This window comes from Sphaerodactylus townsendi, linkage group LG05 (assembly GCF_021028975.2).
Source record: "Sphaerodactylus townsendi isolate TG3544 linkage group LG05, MPM_Stown_v2.3, whole genome shotgun sequence".
NCBI classification, from domain to species: Eukaryota; Metazoa; Chordata; class Lepidosauria; order Squamata; family Sphaerodactylidae; genus Sphaerodactylus; species Sphaerodactylus townsendi.
The window spans coordinates 24,482,377-24,502,331 of NC_059429.1; the positions used below are offsets into that span (position 1 = coordinate 24,482,377).

Consider the following 19,955-nt stretch of genomic DNA (forward strand, 5'->3'; position numbering starts at 1 on the left):
TTCTCTCTATATATAGATCAACCTTTGGATAAGGGCCACAGTGACTGTCTTTTGAAGTTACATCATGCTGCATATTATGAATTTGCTCTTGATTTTCTGGCCTCTGAATCAACCAGTGTAAGGTCATTCATGACTGAAACAAGAACTTGGCCGGCATCCTGTTCATCGTTGTGTGCTCTTTTCCAGCTTGTAAACTGTTTATACATAAGAAAGAGCCTGTTGGGCCAGACCCAGAGTCCATTTAGTCCAACACTCTGCTACTCGCAGTGGCCCACCAGATGCCTTTGGGAGCTCACATGCAGGATGTGAAAGCAATGGCCTTCTGCTGCTGCTGCTGCTCCTGAGCACCTTTGCAATCTCAGATCAAGGAGGATCAAGATTGGTAGCCAAAGATCAACTTCTCCTCCATAAACAGGTCCAAGCCCCTTTTAAAGCTATCCATCACCACCACCTGTGGCAGCATATTCTGAACACCAATCACACGTTGTGTGAAGAAATGTTTCCTTTTATTAGTCCTAATTCTTCCCCCCAGCATTAGAATTGTTACACTGAAGTTATATATAAAAGTCCTTTGATGTTGCTTCTATTTGTTGCCGTTTTTACTTTGGAAAGAATGTGATATAATTTTGTAGATTTGTAATTATAACAATAATTTATATTTTATTACATTTCTCAAATTTTGAATAATACAGATAGACTTTTTGGAATTTTTGATGCTCTTGTGATAATTTTTTAGACTTCTAGTACTTAGTATGCCTAGTTCTTGCCATTCAGAGGTTGCATCCTTTTTGTATATATGTATTACACATGTTTACAGTGACATACAATGGTTGATCAGTGTTTCAGTGCTTAGGTGATACAGCTTCACAACAGGAATGTTTCTTTCCTTGCTCATGTAATTTCATAGCCCTTCGTGATGTATTCCCATATGTTTTACAGCTCTGTCCAAACTTCTCAAGGGGGAAAAACTAAGCGAATGCACAATCAGCAAACTGGCATGAATGTTGTCAATTGGAAAAATTTGAGTACTAAATCCGGGGTGGTGTTTTCTATTTGGCCGGAAAGTGATACATAAAAGTGGAAAGATTAGGGTTTGATAATCAACAACATTTTGGCAGATTACAGGGGCCACTGAAAAGTTGTGTGAGATAACAAATTACTGTCTTGTCATTAATGGAAGTGCTACCTTTCTAAGACCTCAAATACGATTTCAAATTTCTGAAAAGCAAAGAAGAATAAACTTGATTCCCATCTCCTCTTCAAAAGGAAAGTACAAGTCCAGATTGCCAAAACCCACAAAACACATGCACAGCATTGTCTGCAGAGAACAGCTGGTACAAAGCTCTTGAGCTAAGAACTGCTGGTAATAATGCTGGTGAGAAACCCATTAGCAAATCCCATAAGTATCCTTCCTTGACCTTGTCCTTCTACAGAAGTCACTAGCTAACCTGTGGATGAAGTTCTTCTTCTCCAGATACTCCATAGCAGAGGATATTTGAGTGGCCATGTACAGCAGGACAACAGCAGTCACCTCCTCCCGATTGCACTCCCGCAGGTAGTCCAACAGATTCCCATATGGCATGTATTCTGTCACAATGTAAAAGGGGGGTTCCAGAGTACACACACCTGGTAGGAGGAAGGAGAGTTGGCAACGTTTAAATCTTACTTTAGATACAGTCTTCTAGTGAGATTATGGATGAGATTCTCAACTGTGGTCTCAGGAGCATCTTTACTACAAGCTAAATATGTTCAAGCTTCTAAGATAAGGGGCTTTCTATATATGACCATGTGTGATGGGGTTCACACACAGGCACCATTCATGCAGTGATGCCCATCTGCATAAGGTGCACAATAGAATTGGGAAAGAATGCTGTTCATGGCTTTCAATAACCAAGCAATGGCATCTTCTATCAGAACTCTGCTGTTTCCTCCCAGTCCTCCTCCCCAGTGGGAAAAGCAAGGTCAGGGCTGGAACAAAAGTATCTATGGCTGATTATGCACAAGGCATCTGCTGCATGATGAGGGCAAATGTGCAATGCCGCAACATTTCTTTTTTGGACATATTTCCTCAAGCCTTGCTTTCATTTCCTGTTCTCCCCGCAGCAAACAACACCACTTCTAGCACGATTCACAGACAGAGTGGGCAGATATGCCAGTGGGCACAGCTTTGACCTGGACCTCTTCCCTTTGCCCACAGCTAGTCCGCCTAGCCTAATTCCCCCATTCCCTCCCACTGCTTTGTACGCTTCCCCCTCTCCCTCTTCCCTGTTGCCGACTCCTTTCTGCTTTTCTAAATGCTTGCATCAATACATATAGTAGAAGAAGAAGAAGAGGAAGAAGAAGAGTTTGGATTTATATCCCCCCTTTCTCTCCTGCAGGAGACTCAAAGGGGTCTACAATCGCCTTGCCCTTCCCCCCTCACAACAAACACCCTGTGAGGTAGGTGGAGCTGAGAGAGCTCAGAAGAACTGTGACTAGCCCAAGGTCACCCAGATGGCGTGAGTGGGACTGCACAGGCTAATCTGAATTCCCCAGATAAGCCTCCACAACTCAAGCGGCGGAGCTGGGAATCAAACCCGGTTCCTCCAGATTAGATACACGAGCTCTTAACCTCCTACGCCACTGCTGCTCCCATAACAGAGTGTTGGCTTCTGCAAAGGAACAGCACAAGCAGGGTCTCTTTCTGACTCCACCCTATCTCCCCCGCTCTGCTTCTGCCCTCCTGATGATAGAGAGGCCATTTTTAAAACTTTCTTTCAGACAAGCTTTTATTTTAAAAACAAGCCTCTCTTGCAGTAGCAGCAGCAAGAGAGAGAAAAAGAAAGGAAAGAGAATATCAGTGAAATTTGTGCCTTTAAGCTTGCTGTTGGGGGGAATTAAGAGAAGTAGCAAAAGCAGCTGTGGGGTGAGCACTGGGCTGCCTCCTCACATGTAAACAGAGAAATGCAAGGAGAGCCCTCTGCAAGCCCACTGGCCAGAGAAGAGTCCCGAGGTAAACGTTCTCTGCGTAATTGGCCACAGTTTGAATTATTCTTTGGGAGGGCTTATGTAACTCTGAATATCATTTCTGTAAGTTATATTCTCATTTGCTAGAACCTCAAGTCAGGTTCAGAAATAAGCACTTGATTTTCAAGTGCATTATTTGAAATGATCACAGCAACACCTAATTCCAGCATCATCAGAAGGCAACCCCTTTCCAATCTGTTCTCCTTTCTCACTATGGCTTCCGTGGGCAGGAATGTTTGTCAACACTGGTTACTTTGACATATTGGCTGGCTTTAAAACTTAAACAAAATTTCTTTTCATCCACCTACTATGACAGACTTGTCCATCCAATCCATTAAAACGTGCTGTTAGTGAACAACTACCAGAACTACTACCAAATAGTCAACCCTATCAAGCAGTCTATATTTCTCACTGAGATTCAAGGTGGGTTACAATTTTTTAAAAATTCAGACAGCAAAGATTCCCAGTAAGTATTTCAGTAGGATCAGGAGCACAGATCTATACCCTGTTCCACAGGAGGGTGACAGTTCAGTCAGCTGAAATGAAGTGGTTGAGAAAGTTGTATGTTTCTGCACAGAATATAGCCCCGAATGTATATGAGAATTATCTTTCATTTATACACGCTGCTTATGAACATGATACAAGAGCATTTATGCCAAACTGTTTTTTTACTTTCAAACAAATGAGGGGAGCAGGGCTAGGCAGGCATTAGGACCCAGGTGGAGCATTCTACAACAAAGTCCATCTTGCTTTGTTTTGTGGAAGAAGTATACACAACCCTTCTATCATCTTTCTGTGGAACAGAGTATAGAAAATAATGCAAACAAGTGGCTGTCTGAGGAGGGAAGGTGTTTATAAAGTACACTGCAGTTCAAGGTAGTGATGCCTCTTTGAGCCTCTGTCATATTAGAACTCTAACCCCTTTTTGCCCTCCTGAACATTTCTGTTTTGCACATTCCGTGAAATGATAGACGTTCCTGAATACATTTGACTCAACAGCTCTTATTTATCCACAGAGTCAAATGGAAGTAACTGAAGACCAACTATTATACTTTGAATTGATATACAGGGTTGAAGATGTTTCATATGCAGATGTTCTTAGTAATCCTTACAACAACCCTGTAAGAGAATAGCAACTTGGCTGACACCTATAAAGTTCAGGGTAGAAGCCAATTCTGAACCACTGGCTCCCTTCACTCTTCAGGCCCCTTAGCCCTGACACTAGGCTCTCACATTCATCATTAGAAAGAAAACTGAACTTGAAGCAAGACGAGATAACCCAAAGATTTCTCTTCGCTCTTCTTCACAGCGTCATCTGATGTCCCACCATGCAAAGAGCTGCATATCACTGCAGGATTATTTTAAAATAAAACTACTGTGCATGGTTGACTTTTGGCTGGGGAGAGGTTAGTTCTTGGCTGTCTTAGATCATGTACAAAAAATGCAACTTTGCCCCATCTCTCTCTATAAAATGGTGATTGTGACCTCTCCCTCCACCCGCAATAAGATGTGGTTTGATGGCACAGTGTACTTAAAAGCGTTTTGCAAATTTATCATAACAGTGTAAATGTTTTTAAAATTACAGCTCCAGAACAGATCATGATGTCGAATGAAAGCAAAATATCTTCACCTAAAAGGGGAATGCAACATACACGTCACAAATGTCTGTTTCATAAAGGGTGCGGTATGATTGAGGTCACTGAAGTTCCTTGCATTCCCCGCATTTTTCCACTTTTGCCCTACTATGAACTGGCAGTGCTAATCGGAAGCCCAGCAAAATATGTTAGAGTATGCTAGCAAAGCGCTCCGAACACTGGGAGCATTCAAAGGACATGGCAGCAGCCACCATACTAGGCATGCCAACATTTGGGGTGGGGTGTGGTATGAGGTGATGTGTGAAAAAAGCAGCAAACTGCCAAGCATGTTCCACTTGTGCCTAGCTTCAATAAGGGATTTTGTCTCCTCTGGAATACTCTACTTCAGTTATTAACAACTTTCACCTATGTGTCCCACCCTGTATTTTTAGAATTATATACCAATAAAGGGCTCATATTTTTAAGAATGTATTCATCAGACTGGAATCAAATCCCATTCAGCAATGATGTTCACTTGGGGATTTCAGGCCAGCCAATCTCTCTCAGTCAAATCTATTTCACAGAGATGTTGGAAGGATAAAACTAGAAAGGGAATGCTCATAAGAGGCAGATGAGAGATTCTTGGGGAGGTTCTTGTTATGCTTCACGAACACACAGAATTCTTCCACAAAACTTCCACAAAACCAAGCACATGCTCATCGGAAGCCGAAAGACTGGGCCAGATACTGAGTCCTCAAAACTACCAAGGAAAGCAAGAACGACCGTGTTTCCCCGAAAATAAGACAGGGTCTTATATTAATTTTTGCACCAAAAGATGCATTAGGGCTTATTTTTGGGGAAATACGGTACCTTCACAATTCATTAAGGCGGCCTCTCAGCAATCCGTTGCTTCTCCATCACGTGTGACACAAGCTGCATCCTCATTGGCAGGGAGCACAGGGAACTGTCCGTGATTTGTGATCTGTAACTACTGGGAGGGCTTATTTTTGGAGGAGGGCTTATATTTTAAGCACCTTCCAAAAATCCTGAAAAATCATGATAGGGTTTATTTTCGGTGTAGGGCTTATTTTCAGGGAAACCCGGTATGTTGCTGCTATGGAAGATGAAGGAGAACTGAAAGGGAAGATGTGTACTACAAAGTTTCTGCGCCTAGTTGCTATCTCTAGAAGTTTGCAAAGCAGTGTTCTGCACAGGTACAAAGCCATTAGGAGGATGCAAAAAAGACTACACTGAAGAAAGTGACACTTTACATATACTCCACTTGCTTTACTACCATAAGCATAAGCATTTTTATTGTCATTGTGCACGCACAACGAAATTTACAGCAGCATTCCTCAATGCACACAATTTCAGACTCATACCCCATCCTCACTTTCCCCTTCCTCCACCCATCCCTACACAGCCCCAAACACATCAACACGAAGCTGCGGAGTTTAGCATAGCCACAGCTCTAGAGTAGAAGCTGTCTCTAAGCCTCTTTGTTCTAGTTTTGATAGACCTGTATCGTCTGCTTATGCTGAAAGGTGTGGGATACATTGGACATCTATCTCTTTGCCCACAATCCACTTTTCTGAAACAAATCTTGAAACCTAAAAATTTATAATAAAAAGAATGCAATAATAATGCAATAATAATTTTTAGGTTATTCAGAGGAAGAGGAAGAGACTGCGGCAGACTTAAAGGAAGGGCAGAAATGCCCAGTGGGTAGGGCAAGCAAGCATAATCCCAATGTGAGCAGGCCCTACTACACAGAAATTTGCCAAGTATGGCCCAATGGAAGTGAAGTTTGGCATCATTCCCAAACTGTTTGGAGTGTGCTGGACAGATCAGATTGCCATAAGATGATGATTAACTCTGAAATCAGAAGTAACAAAGACATTGTGGTCAGGTTAGTGCACTCACCTAATAGCTGAACTAGATTGGGATGCTTGATTTCCTTCATAACAGAAGCTTCTTTCAAGAACTCTTCCACCTCCATAGTATCTTCCTGAAAGTGTAACAGGATACAGAGACCATTAAAAGTGTAACAGAGACCATTAAAAAAAAGAAAACTAAAGACTATAAAGTATTTGCATGCACCAGAAATATCGTCCTATATCCCACAACAAATGTCATCATGATTTTCTTGTATATTCAATAAAAATGTAAGAATTGCCCTACTAGATTAGACTAAGGTCGGCTTAGCTTTAAATCGGGACCAATCAGATGCCTCTGAGAAACCCACAAACAAGAATGCTACGCTCCTTTCCTCAGAACACAGAAGTTCTCAGGAAGCACTTGAGTAGCACTGATGCTTCTTAGGAGCAGGGAAACATTGTTTCACATATGGACCAGGGACATTCCCACAAACAACACATAGCAATATTAAATCCAGACAGAAATCTGATGTTTTCCAATTTATTACCCACACATTAGAAACACTGTAATAGGTTATGCATTTACTTAAAACTTCCAAAAATCAATCTATGCATTTTATTCCTCAAATATCACCAGCTTGATGCTTATTGTGAGTTATCTGCCATTTCTCTAAGCGATTATAGTATCTTCAGGCAATGAGGGTTCAATGCTGCATGGAAACCACACAGTCTGATTTGGCGATAAGCCCTCTACAAGTTACCACCTGTAAACCTCAACTGGTTTTGGTCATGGAAATCAGCATGCATTCCAGAACGACCAGCATTCTGAGAGTTTCTAGTTACATATCAAGTACAATTACCTGATCAACAGAACAGTTGCAACATACCTTGAGTGTTTTTACAGCAACTGTGAGGTTGTATTTCTTCCAAACCCCAACATACACTTCACCATACTGTCCTCCCCCAAGTTTGTGCTTCATGGTGATGTCTGTTCGTTCCATCTCCCATTTGTCATGGATTGGGGACACTCCATAGACTGTGGGCTTATTGCACTTTGGAGCTGGATAGTGCAAGGTTGTCACCAGGCCATCAGCTACTGTTGAATGATGGTGAACCAACTCTGCCAGTGTGCTGAAGCGGCTTTCAGCTGTTACGTACACCTGTTAAGAGGGAAGCAAAGAGCTGCAAAGAAACCACATAGAGAGCCAGCGCGGTGTAGTGGTTAAGAGCAGGTGCACTCTAATCTGGAGAACCGGGTTTGATTCCCCACTCTGCCACTTGAGCTGTGGAGGCTTATCTAGTGAACTAGATTAGCTTGTGCACTCCAACACATGCCAGCTGGGTGACCTTGAGATAGTCACAGTTCTTTGGTGCTCTCTCAGCCCCATCTACCTCACAGGGTGTTTGTTGTGAGGGGGGAAGGGAAAGGAGTTTGTAAGTCCCTTTGAGTCTCCTTACAGGACAGAAAGGGGGGATATAAATCCAACTCTTCTTCTTCTTGGTGGTGGTTGTATTGCCCAGAATAATGGAAAAGAGACAAGCAAGGCCTGTAAACTCAGTGTTTGCTTGGATCTAGTCTGGCACAAGAGGTGCTGATTACTTATGCTTCCTTCCAAGAGGAGATCTTTTGGTTCATTTAGCTTTTCTAGGGGAGATCAGAATTACTGAGTAGTATTTACAGAAGGAAATCCTTTAGCACAACGGCAACCAGCATTTACAGTATCCTACTGATTTAAACGACAGGCAATAAAAGCAAGAAGATAGGAAATAAAATCAAAATTGGGTGCTCCCAAGGTGATTTACCTTGCCATCTGGGGTGGTATTGATCCTGTAGTGGTAAACACGTCCCTCGTACCTAAGTGAGATGGACAATTGTCCTGGGCTGCTCTCACTTTCCCGAACTAGGAAGCTGCCATTAATGAGGCTGCTCAGCAGATACTCAGCTGCGCTGCGTGACACTGGTCCGTGATACCAGGAATGCTTCTCCAGACTGTTCACTGGGGTGATGTAGTTACTAGGTACCCATCCCTGCCCGTTCTTAGAGCGTACCTCACTCCATTCACCGTTCTGGTTGTAACCCAATACTCGTAACTTCTCACCTAAAAGGGGTGGCAGGTGGGGGTTAGGGAAAGAGAACCAATACAGCAAAATGAGATTTTTGAATTTTTTAATATTGTTCTTATTCAGAGATGAAATGAAAATCACATGATAATACAACAAAAACATCAGTAAGTAAGGCATAAAGTATTTCTAAAAAGGATATCCTATTATTTCCAAGCTAGATATAGCAGACCATAGACCCAGGCCCCGCCGGACCTTTCTAAGTTCTGCAGGGCCTGTAAGACAGAGCTATTCCATCAGGCCTATGGTTGAGGACAGCAATGGCATGTGCCATTGTATCTAGCCTCTCTGTCCCTACCCGTTTGATTCCTCTTGTCTTTCCCTTTTCCCATTTCCTTTCTTATACCCCATTATCCATTATTTAGATCAGTGGTTCTCAACCTGGGGGTTGGGACCCCTTTGGGGGTTGAACAACCCTTTCACAGGGGTCGCCTAAGACTCTCTGCATCAGTGTTGGGGGGTCACCACAACATGAGGAGCTGTATTAAAGGGTCGCGGCATTAGGAAGGTTGAGGACCACTGATTTAGATGAATTTTATGGCACCACTGAAGTTTTAATAGTAATAGGTTTTTAATTGATTTTTGTAAGATGCCCTGAGTTCATTGTTGGGGAAGGAAGGAATATTAATCAAATTAAAAATATATATATATTTTAAAAAGCAAAAACTGTGTGGGTCTACTTTATTATGCCAGCACCTCTATAGTTATCTGGAGTGTAAGGCTGCCCCAGAACACAGGAAAGGAGCAGCTAAAAACACTCCTTTCTCTCTTAGACCCAAGGTATAGAAAGTTCATCTTAAAAGAAAACACTTTGATTAGCTGAAATCACTTCAGGTTCCAGGTGCAAAATATGGCCCGTGTTTGGGGAAAAGGATAAACATTACAGAAGACTAAAATAAATTAAGACAATTAAGACCCACCTCCTGGACTTCAACAACACTCCCAAAAGCAAATGTTCAGTTAAGTGTTTTTGAGTTAATCAGGGTATAGGCACAACCTCAGGCCACAGTAAGCACTGCCCCAAATAAATATTAGCAAAAGAAACAAGTTCCTTGAAGCCTCAAACTAACAAATATGATAACGTGAAATCTCCCAATAATTCTCACAGGACTCCCCAAGAACCAAGGGAGCCCCACAGCTGCAATTCTAGCCACAAAAGGGTTCCGTTTCTCTTCCAAGCTGACCTCTATAGCCACTCCAATACCAGGACAACAGAATCAGGCAAAGCATGATATAATTGCTCACACGCTCTTTCCTTATATACTGTAGCACTCTCCTCTCCCACTTCATCCTGCCCAAAAACATCCTACCAGTTCTCTGCAAGCAACATCCCACAGAATAATCCTGGTCTGTCTTTCTTTCCTTCTGTCTCACCACTAGAGTTCCACACCTCCCCCTTCTCTCCAGGCAGTTTTGCAGCCTAGCCTTCTCTCACCTTTGTCCATACCACAGCCATCTAGATTCATCCCCAAGAGGTTTCTAGCCCTCATCATCTGCTGCCTATGTGTCTCTTGCCTCAGTCATTCCTGTCTCTTGGCCACTGCCAGGACCTATCTAACACACCCCTCCCTCTGTTGGGTCCCTGAAAGGGGAATTCAGAAGAATGCTGCTGTAAAATAAGGGAATAATCACACTAGGATTGAGGCTGTCAGTATTGCATTCATGAACTGTCCCTAAACAACTGATATGTTTACTATTATTCCTTGATCTGTTCACTTGTTAGTCAATAAAGTTTGCTACCGCTTTTTAAAGGAGTATTTCTTTCCAACTCTTTTTTTGGAGGAAAGGGCACACCAGGATGAGGCAGTGGATACACTGGCCTAAAATGATCCCAAGACTGTTGGGGTATGCACTAGAAGGGACACCAACGTGGCTCAGCCTCAGACTTTGAGTAACAACCTGATTTGCATTACAATCACGAAAGAAGGGGAGAAGAGGCTTAACTCTTCTGCTCCTGCATAGTTCTGACAACCAAAACTGGCCTTCTTTCTATTCTTATTAGCATTTCCCCCAAAAGGGCTATATCTTCTCCACACAAGGCCCTGATCTATATCAAGGATCCCCATGAGCATGTGGTAGTTCAGCTTTAAAGTACGCTGGGGAAAACACTGATATCACTGCATCCTTTCTTGTTCTGAGCAATTTTCTAGAATCAAAGCACGTAAGTTTTAAGAACATGCTGAGGTTTGGGTCAAACTCAAGAGATGAAGAGATTTTCTCTGCTGGGAAGCAATCATCAAGATAACTTTTCAGTGTGCCTTTGGAGTTTTAATGGGTCATACACAGGAGATGCTTAAACAACTGATCATGACTGATATGAGAAGTCTTGGTAGGATAGTGAATGGGAATCAGTCCTTAAGGTTGCAGGCAACATGTACACAATGGATTCTGGAGCATGCAGGCCCACAAGTCAGCATTGCCAGACTGAATTTCACCATGAGAATTCCTCTCTTCCAAGAAACAGAGGCTGCTGATAACCTCAGAATCTTGGTCTGAATTTTTAGATGCTGGCTTGCATCATGCAAGATAGACTACACACCACTTACTTTAGCTTTAAACACAAAGGCCATACCGTAGCAACTTTTAAAAACAGTTATTTATTATCAGCTGGTAAACAATCCCTAGTTCTCCCATCATCATCATAGTGCAACATGAAAACCATCCATTAAAGCAAGTAGTATTAAAGATATATAAAAACCATTGCACTACAGTATAACCCAGGGGTAGGGAACCTGCGGCTCTCCAGATGTTCAGGAACTACATTTCCCATCAGCCTCTGTCAGCATGGCCAATTGGCCATGCTGGTAGGGGCTGATGGGAATTGTAGTTCCTGAACATCTGGAGAGCCGCAGGTTCCCTACCCCTGGTATAACCAGTATAGGCCCCAGAAAAAAGTTCTGTCTTCAGCATTGAAAAGGAGGTCAGCAAGATTGGGCAAAGGAAGGTGTTCCGCACTGCTGCCCAAATAGCAAATATACAGGAAGGAACTCCTGTGATGGAAGGAAAGGGATTTTAATATGTAACACTACTATGTGGAAGCTGAGGTCGTTTTTTAAAATCTGATTGTTTCTGTACTTCTTGAGAGCGTTTGAATTTTCTTTTCTTTTTAAAAGTGTTTTGATTTGTACATTAACTGTTTTTAAATTTGTGAATCATTCAGAGATCTCAGTGGCCAAGCTGACCTATACTGAGATACTGTGGTTCCAGAAGAGTTTTGGAATTCAGTTGACACCATGAAATCACAGGGGGTGGGGTTGGATTAATAGCGAATGACTCTTCACCATAATAAAGGCACTCAATATTAGGGCTTTGCTGTACCATGAGAAACTGAACGGATCACAGCAATGACATCTTAGGGACAGTGAAGTAACTAGGTTACCTGTATAAGTATCTATTTTATGCTGTTTGGGTCATTATGTAAAATACATTTTATTTCACAAAACAGGGAACTTGCTGCAGAAGTATAAAACAATCAGAATAATTGAAATCTCCCATCACTACCACTTCTCTCCTTTCTGAAAGTTTGGTCATTGGTTCCAGGAAGACATCAACCAACTCTTGAGTTGGGCTTGGGGGTCTGCAGTAAACCACCACAATTAGGTCACTATTGTTTCTCTCTCCCTTAATTTTTACCCAGATGCTCTCAATCTGCCTTCCAGGATTTAAATCATGGAGCTGCTCACATGTGTAATCACTCCTGACATATAATCCTACTCTTCCTTCTTCCCTAGTTGGTATATTTCTCTGAAATCGGTTATACCCCTGAATTATTACATTCCAATCATGAGACTCATCCCACCAGGTTTCAGTGATGCCTATTATAACATATTTGCTTTGTTGTGTTAAGAGATCAAGCTCGTCTTATGTATTTCCCATGCTCTAGTGTAGATATATCAAAGGCCTTGGTACATTCCCCCTGGCTGTGTATTTAAGGTTTATTTCCCTGACTGCTTATTTAAAGAACCCCTGTTCTTGCATGGCTGTAACAAGCTACTGCTACAGCCTCTTTCTTCCTCAAACTCCACTATCAGCCATGCCGGCTGGCACAAATCCATGTTATCTCCCTTTATACACACCCTCTCCCAGAAAGGAAACAGTAAGGCTTACCTTTGGTGATGCTGAGTGTATTGTCACCACTTGCTACAAAATCGTAAAGTGCAACAAAAAGATTGGGGTCGCTCTCAGTGGCTCCAAGCAGATTCTCCTTGGAGCTCCACCTGATGGCTTCATTCAGTGCCTGGGGTTCAGTGTCACAACCATAGGGGCGGTGCAGAGCCTCTGGGGGAGGGTAAAAAAAGCAATGTTTAGCTTCCATATGCATTCACATCCAGGACATGCCACCACCAGCATGAATCAAGACCTAGGAGCTGTCCAAGCCAAAAGCAAAATTCGACATTATAACTTGAAGACAACTGCAACCAAAAGCCCCACTCAAATGGAACCATTCCTCCCTACTAATTAACATACCACAATGTCCCTGAAAACTCTACCAACTAACTGGATAGCCAAGTGGGAGACAGACGATGCACAGCATATAATCCATGGGGAGTACCTGTTCATACACAACTCATGTTCACTTCAGTAGCGTTTTTATGTGAAGACTCCTCACAGATCAGAACTGTGACACCCACCTTTAATGGCATCCCCAAATTTACAGTCAGAAGCTTCCCCTCCAAAGCTAGTTCTAAAAGCTAGTTCTAAAACACTAGTTCTAAAACACCAGCTGAGCAACCAGACTATCACACTATTTGGAAAGTAGCGATAATCTTATATAAGAGATTAATATAAGCAATAATTTTATGTAAGAGATTAAAGCCATCATCTCATGATGATGATGACTCCAGGTAGGAGCAAGCCTTTGCATGTGGCTGCAGCCCACAAAAAATACTTAATACAAACAGACAGAGAAGACAGACCAGTATTTTGGAAAATGTGTTAACATAATGACACTACATCCTGGAAGTTAACGAGAGCACATGCAGAAAGAGCTGATCAGATTCACCAAGAAAAAAATGATAATTACATGTGCTTCAGGAGGTCATACATCTCATTTACCCCCATATTTCAACAAAGGTGCTTTATAAGGAACCTAGAGAAGAATGAGCTCTGAGAACAGAGTATGCCAGTGATGGCAAACTTTTTTGAGACCAAGTGCCCAAATTGCAACCCAAAACTCACTTATTTATCGCAAAGTGCCAACATGGCAATTTAACCTGAATACCGAGGTTTTAGTTTAGAAAACATGGGTGGCTCCGAGGCGCACGTTACTTGGGAGTAAGCTTGGTGAAGCAACTGTGCAACGCTACAAATGGGTGAATCACGACCCTAGGAGGGTTTACTCAGAAGCAAGCCCCATTGCCAGCAACCAAGCTTACTCCCAGGTAAAGGATCGTGCCCAGGCTAGCCTAGATGTGTGTGTGTAGGGGGGTGATTTTCCGCCCCCCCCCCCCCACATGATGAACTCTGTGCACATGTGCCCACAGAAAGGGCTCTGAGTGCCACCTCTGCCATAGGTTCACCACCGCTGGAGTATGCGATTCCAAGTGAAATCTTTCTAGACACCGATCAGCTCTAACACAGAAAATGGCAGCTTGGGAGGGTGGGAGTTTATGGCATTATATCCCACTTAAGCCAGCGAAGTGTAGTGGTTAAGAGCAGGTGGACTCTAATCTGGACAACCGGGTTTGATTCCCCTCTCTGGCACATGAGCGGGGGATTCTTATCTGGTGAATTACATTTGTTTCCCCACTCCTATATTCCTGCCAGATGACCTTGGGCTAGTCACAGTTCTCAGAACTCTCTCAGCCCCACCTACTGCACAAGGTGTCTGTTGTGGGTAGATGAAGGGAAAGGAGTTTGTAAACCCCTTTGAGTCTATTACAGGAGAGAAAGGGGGGGGGGTATAAATCCAAACTCTTTTTCTTCTCACCAGATTCCACCCTCCTCAGGGCCTACTCTGAAATCTGCAGGAATTTCCCAATCAGAGTGGTCCGCTCTTCCATGTAAACAGATATTCCTAGCTATTAGAAGCAGGCCTGGATTGCTGCTTGCCTGTCTCATATTACAGTTGCCTCATTCTGGTGTGATAAACTAGAGGTAAGCCCCACAACAAAGTACTGGAGTGATGTGTATGAATTATAGCACATACTGCAGAGTCACTATCCCATACTCTGGAGTTACCACATTTCTCTAGGTAGTCGGCCACCAAACCTAACACAGCTGTTAGCAAAGTCTCACCCCTTGTCTCTTTCCTTCCATACATTATGGCTCCACCCTGTGACTTCCTTCATCTCCCTGTTCTCCTGGAGGTGACTTTGGGCATCTTGGATTGGATGTGTGATTTCCCAACCCTTTCTCAGGGAGGCAGGAACTAAAAATCTTGCAACTTCCTGAAGAAGGCTTGGGCATCCATCTTGATCCCCAGTATTTTTCCTGCCTCAGCAGGGAGAGCAGGTCCTTATTGGGCTCTAGGGCCAATATAGGCTTTTTTAGTTTATTTCTGTTTATTTTTTGTCCTTTTTTCCCTGCCTTGGAGCAGAGCAGTATTCACTGCCACAGGAGGGATTCCCTGATCTTGTCACAGGGATTCCCCCTCCCTTCAAGCCCCGACCACGCCGTAATGGCGGACAGGGTCCAGGCTTTCACCCCTCCGCCTGAGACCTTCCAAAGAAAAAAGGGGAGAGATATATTAAGCAGATGGCATCAAGCCTGCATACTGCAAAATGTATGCCACATTCAGAATTAAAATTCTATGGTTAAAGAATTCAGCATGCAGGGTGAAACTCAGCTGTTAGAACTGAGATATGGTACGTGTATGCAGAATGAGATCTCTCAGTGCAGTGATGATCCAGTTATGCTGGTACTGACCGAAGTCTCTGCAATCTGGGAAAAGGAACGTTCAGCTATTCCTTTGTTTTACAGCTTACAACTTCTAAAAAAGAGGAGCAAAATCCAAATTAAGGCAGGAATTGCCAGAACAGGCTTCAACTTTATTCCCTAATAAAGACTCGCAATCATTTAAATAGATTTGCCCCCATCTGACATATGGATAAGTCACTGTCATCATCATAACCTTAATGGTGAGCCAATTCATCTGGTAGACGGACAGAGCACCTGTTGAAGGCTGCCCTCAAGGGTCTGCTCAGCAAGCAGTTGCTGCTTCTCATCTCATGATAGATGGCAGCAGCAAGACAGAACTGGGGGGCAGGAAACAGGCAGCAGCACTGATGGTAGAAAGGGCAAGAAGCAAGAAAGGGTGCTAACTGCCCCCCTTTCACAATGCCCCAAATCCAGGACTGGTTCAGTGCTAAAGCATACTCAAGTACCAATCACACATCAACAGGTGGACCACATGCAACTTGGTCACAGCAACACACATGAAAGACACATAGGGTCCCAATGAAAGTGGCAGTACTATCCACCTACTCCTGCTAGTTTTATAGCATTGCCCACAGAGTTCTGTGCTATGCCATACCAGGATCAAGGATTTCAGGAAGATGTGCAGAGCTTCAAGCCACACTGCAAGAGCTGAGAAATCAGCCACAATTAGTCTGACTTTTCACTGCTAACTATTCCAATATAAAATTGTCAGAGAACTGCAATTCAGTTACATAAAAGATTAGTACTGAAGCATTTCAGAGTACATACCGGTAATTTATTAGCATGCCAAGTTTTAAAAGGGACCTCAAGGGATCATCTGAGTTGTCCCCTTTGCATTTGAGAAAGAACAGTTAGATCAGAGTTATTCCTGACAGACTCTAACACATGACCGTAAATTTTTCACTAGTGGCACTCTATATCAGGACTATCACCTCCATCCTAATAAATGCACTTCTATATCTCCACCCTCAGCCTTTTTCCTAATACTGAATACAGGTGGAAGATTGCTTTTGCCACATCTTGCTCAGAGGAAATAGAAGTACTACCAATCTTACTATAAAAGTATACATCTCTGATAGGATTTTCACATTTAAACCTAGCAGAGAATGATAGGAGGATTGAAAACAGAGTAAGTGGAAGGACAAGCCACAATACAAATTCTTAGTACTTTAAAACAATTAAAGTTAAATATATATATATATATGACAGAGCAGAGAATATAAGACACTGCACTACAAAACCATTTTCCTTAGTTGCACAGACAATTAATACTTAAAACCAAGGGCAACTATGTAAGTAACTGCAGTAAATTAACTGCACACTTAACTAGTGAGAGCATTAGCCAGATCCGATCTGCTTTATGTGAACATCACTACAATCTATTGTCGAAGGCTTTCACAGCCATATTCAACTTACCCCCCCCAGGGGGCGAGTGGCCAAATTCGCCCCCCACGTCACCAATTTGAGTGGTGCCTGGGGCTTGAGCCCCCTCACATCCCAGGACAACTACGCCTATGGAAAGCTTTCCTTTTTTTGTTCTGCCTCCCCAGCTGTAACTTCCCCTGCAGAGGAAAATGTAGAGTTATCTCTGTGTTTACTCTGAAAGAGGCAAATAGCAGCTTTAATGCAAAGGGGAAGACAGTAGAATGTTGCTTTCCCACCCACAGCAAAAGTGTGTCTGAGCATGCATGAAAGAGGAAGAGAATGGGAAAGGGCGATTGTGCTAACCGTCTTATTTGCAAAAAGGAGACGCTGCTGCTATGACATTCAAAGGAAGAATACGCAAGTTATTGCAGCAGCATTGCAGCAGTCTTTTAATTTCTTGAAGAGTTTCCAGTCACTCCCAAATGATTTTCTACCGACCCAAAATCTAGAAAGGTATGTTACCCCAGTTTTAATAATGTCGGTAGTAAACAATAACTGAAAGGCATTTGTGAATATGTATTATTCTGATTTTCAGAGGAGGATTCTGTTGCGAAGGACACACCTGTTAAAAAAAGGAAGAAGAAAAAGGCCGCCAGAACAGTGCATAAAGTCCAGAGAGTGACAGAGCTACCAAGTCATGGTTCCAAGTCAGGTGAATTTTTAGTCTTGCTTTTAAGCATACGCTTTGCCTGTCCTTTCTTTTTAAAGAGGGTCCAATTTAAATCTCTTTTTTTTGGATCAGCACTTACTCCGTGAAATATGTTGTCCCTCCTCTGAAACAATCTCTGCTTTATCGTATTTGTGGAAACCATCATGGTCCCTGAGATACACAGGTTTTCCCAAGAGGCCTCGTAGTGCCATCTGGCTTGTTTCAGGTTAGGAAAGTGGCATGGAGGAATGCTGAAGGCCGTTCTCTACATGCTCTATGATTGTGCTCTTAATCAGGCACCACGTGCCCAGGAATTGAGGAGAACCCACAACTTGCATACAATTGGGATCCAGCAGGTTCTCGCAGGTTCCCAAGAGTAGGTTACTAATTATTTGTGTGTGCCGAGAGGGGGTTACTAATTGGTGATTTAGCCACATGATTTTTGCCTTAGTTACACCCTCCTCTCAGCAGTAGCGCGCAGAACTTGAAGCAGTCTAGCAGGAGGTGCACCAGCGTCTGTGGCAGCCTGCGCCTGCATGCATTCGTTTCCCGCCCAAGGACCGGCGCAGCGGCTGTGTCCTTGCCACAGCCTTGCCCAGGAATGCCACGCCCATGGAATGCCTGGCCACGCCCATGGATTGCCCCGCCCAGCCCCCTTGGCGCTACGCCACAGTTTGAATCCCACCATCATGGGAACCTGTTACTAAAATTTTTGGATCCCACCACTGCAACTGACACAGGATGGGGACCCAGACCCAATTTGTGTACACTGTAATGTTTGAAGGTATTTTTTTCCAGCTGTATCATACCTAATAGTTCAAAACCCAAGGTGCACAGCAATCTGCATATCATTCCTGGTTCTTTATTTAGAAAGCTTCAATATAAGTGTGTCATCTTGGCGGGATGGAATAAGATTGGCAAGGAAGATACTTGGTCCAGCACCTATAGTAAAGAAACAGGCACAGTCTTCCATTGATGGAAGTTGGAGTGACAGGTCTATTAAATCTGGTAAGCTGAGCTACATGTGTAATTCCTTTCTCTTCTTTTTCATTGAATCTCATGCTTCTTGGGTAATTGCAGAAAGTCTCCTTGTGCTACAGAAAGTATTTATGAACTTACTTGCTTTTCGTGTCTTAGAGGGATTGTTGATCTTAAAAGATATTGCCAGAGGCTCCATCTGCATCTTTGTTGGGGAAATGTAACAAATGTAAACTCTCTTTGTGTTATGCTTCCTTGTTTTTCTGACTGCAGTTTTATTTCTGTGTAAACCAAAGTATTTCAATAGGTCTTATCATTGGCTCGAGAATGCACAGTATGTATTTTTTCAGATTGCTGCCTTGTTCGTTCGCCTTCTGACCTCCGACCTATCCCAAGGGACGATGGTGGCGAGGTTCAGGGTTACTCTACTTCGTCGCTGGTGTTGATTAACGCCAGGTCCATCAACAATAAAACTGCTGTACTCCGAGATTATCTCGAAGCCCAGCAGATGGACCTGGCCTGCATCACCGAAACCTGGGTGCGCGAGGGTGAAACCGTCGCCTTAAGTAGTGGCATCACCGAGGTTCGATGTCTCCATCAATACGAACACAGGGCCGGGGAGGAATTAATGGCGATGTTCATCCATTGATTCTATTCCCTTCAGGTGACCCCATCCCAGAGATCACCCGGCATGGAGTGTGTCGACCCTAGAGTGGTTGGCCGCGGAGAGGGATAAGCGGTCCTCCTGGTGTACCAATTAAGCCCTAGCTGGCACCAGGGGACAGCCTGCTCGCGGCTACTGGAAGGTGGTGGCGGACTGGGCATTGTGGTTCCCCAGACTTATTATTCTGGGGGACTTCAATGTCCAATAGCCAGAGCACCGCTCATCATCGCGGTGGCCGCTTGGACCCTGGAAATGTCATCCATGAAAGAAGCGACGCTGGGCCTCTCCTTGCTAAGCTCTGGCCCCACTCATGGGGCCGGTGCCGCGGCTGGATTTGGTCTTCGGTTTGGGGGTTAATGTGGTCATATCCTCTATGGACAGAGTGCCATGGTCACGACAAATTGCGCCCTGAAGGTTCGAATGGACCTGCCGCGCCAAACCGATCTAGGCGAGGGGCTGATTTATGCCCGCTTCGCGGAGACTTATGGATCCAATTGGTTTCCTGAATGCTCTGCTTGGGACCCTGAACCATGGCACACTCGATGAGCAGGTGGAGGACTGGAATTCCCGGCTCTCCGATACCATCGAGACTGTTGCTCCCCGGCGTCCTCTTAAGCCCGTGTTCGGCAGGCTCCCTGGCATACCGAGGAGCTGCATGGGTGAAACGGGTCCTTAGGCGACTAGAGCGAATGTGGCCCGGAAATCTTTCGTGGCGGAGCGGTAGCGAACATCCCTGGGGCGTTTATGAAGGCCTATGAGATGGCAATGAAGGAAGCGAAGAG

General features: G+C 43.7%; 1 protein-coding gene across 1 annotated transcript in view; it reads right to left on the bottom strand.

Annotated features, from left to right (window-relative positions):
* The window catches only part of ABL2 (ABL proto-oncogene 2, non-receptor tyrosine kinase), a 28,597-nt gene extending 9,883 nt beyond the window's left edge, over positions 1-18,714 (bottom strand). The window contains exons 1-6 of the mRNA XM_048497818.1: positions 18,651-18,714; positions 12,686-12,856; positions 8,261-8,556; positions 7,345-7,617; positions 6,504-6,588; positions 1,449-1,626 (exon numbers count right to left, since the gene is read on the bottom strand). Of these exons, the coding sequence (XP_048353775.1) occupies positions 1,449-1,626; positions 6,504-6,588; positions 7,345-7,617; positions 8,261-8,556; positions 12,686-12,856; positions 18,651-18,714 (1,067 nt within the window). The remainder of the gene's footprint in view (positions 1-1,448; positions 1,627-6,503; positions 6,589-7,344; positions 7,618-8,260; positions 8,557-12,685; positions 12,857-18,650) is intronic.
* Positions 18,715-19,955: the final 1,241 nt, after the last annotated feature.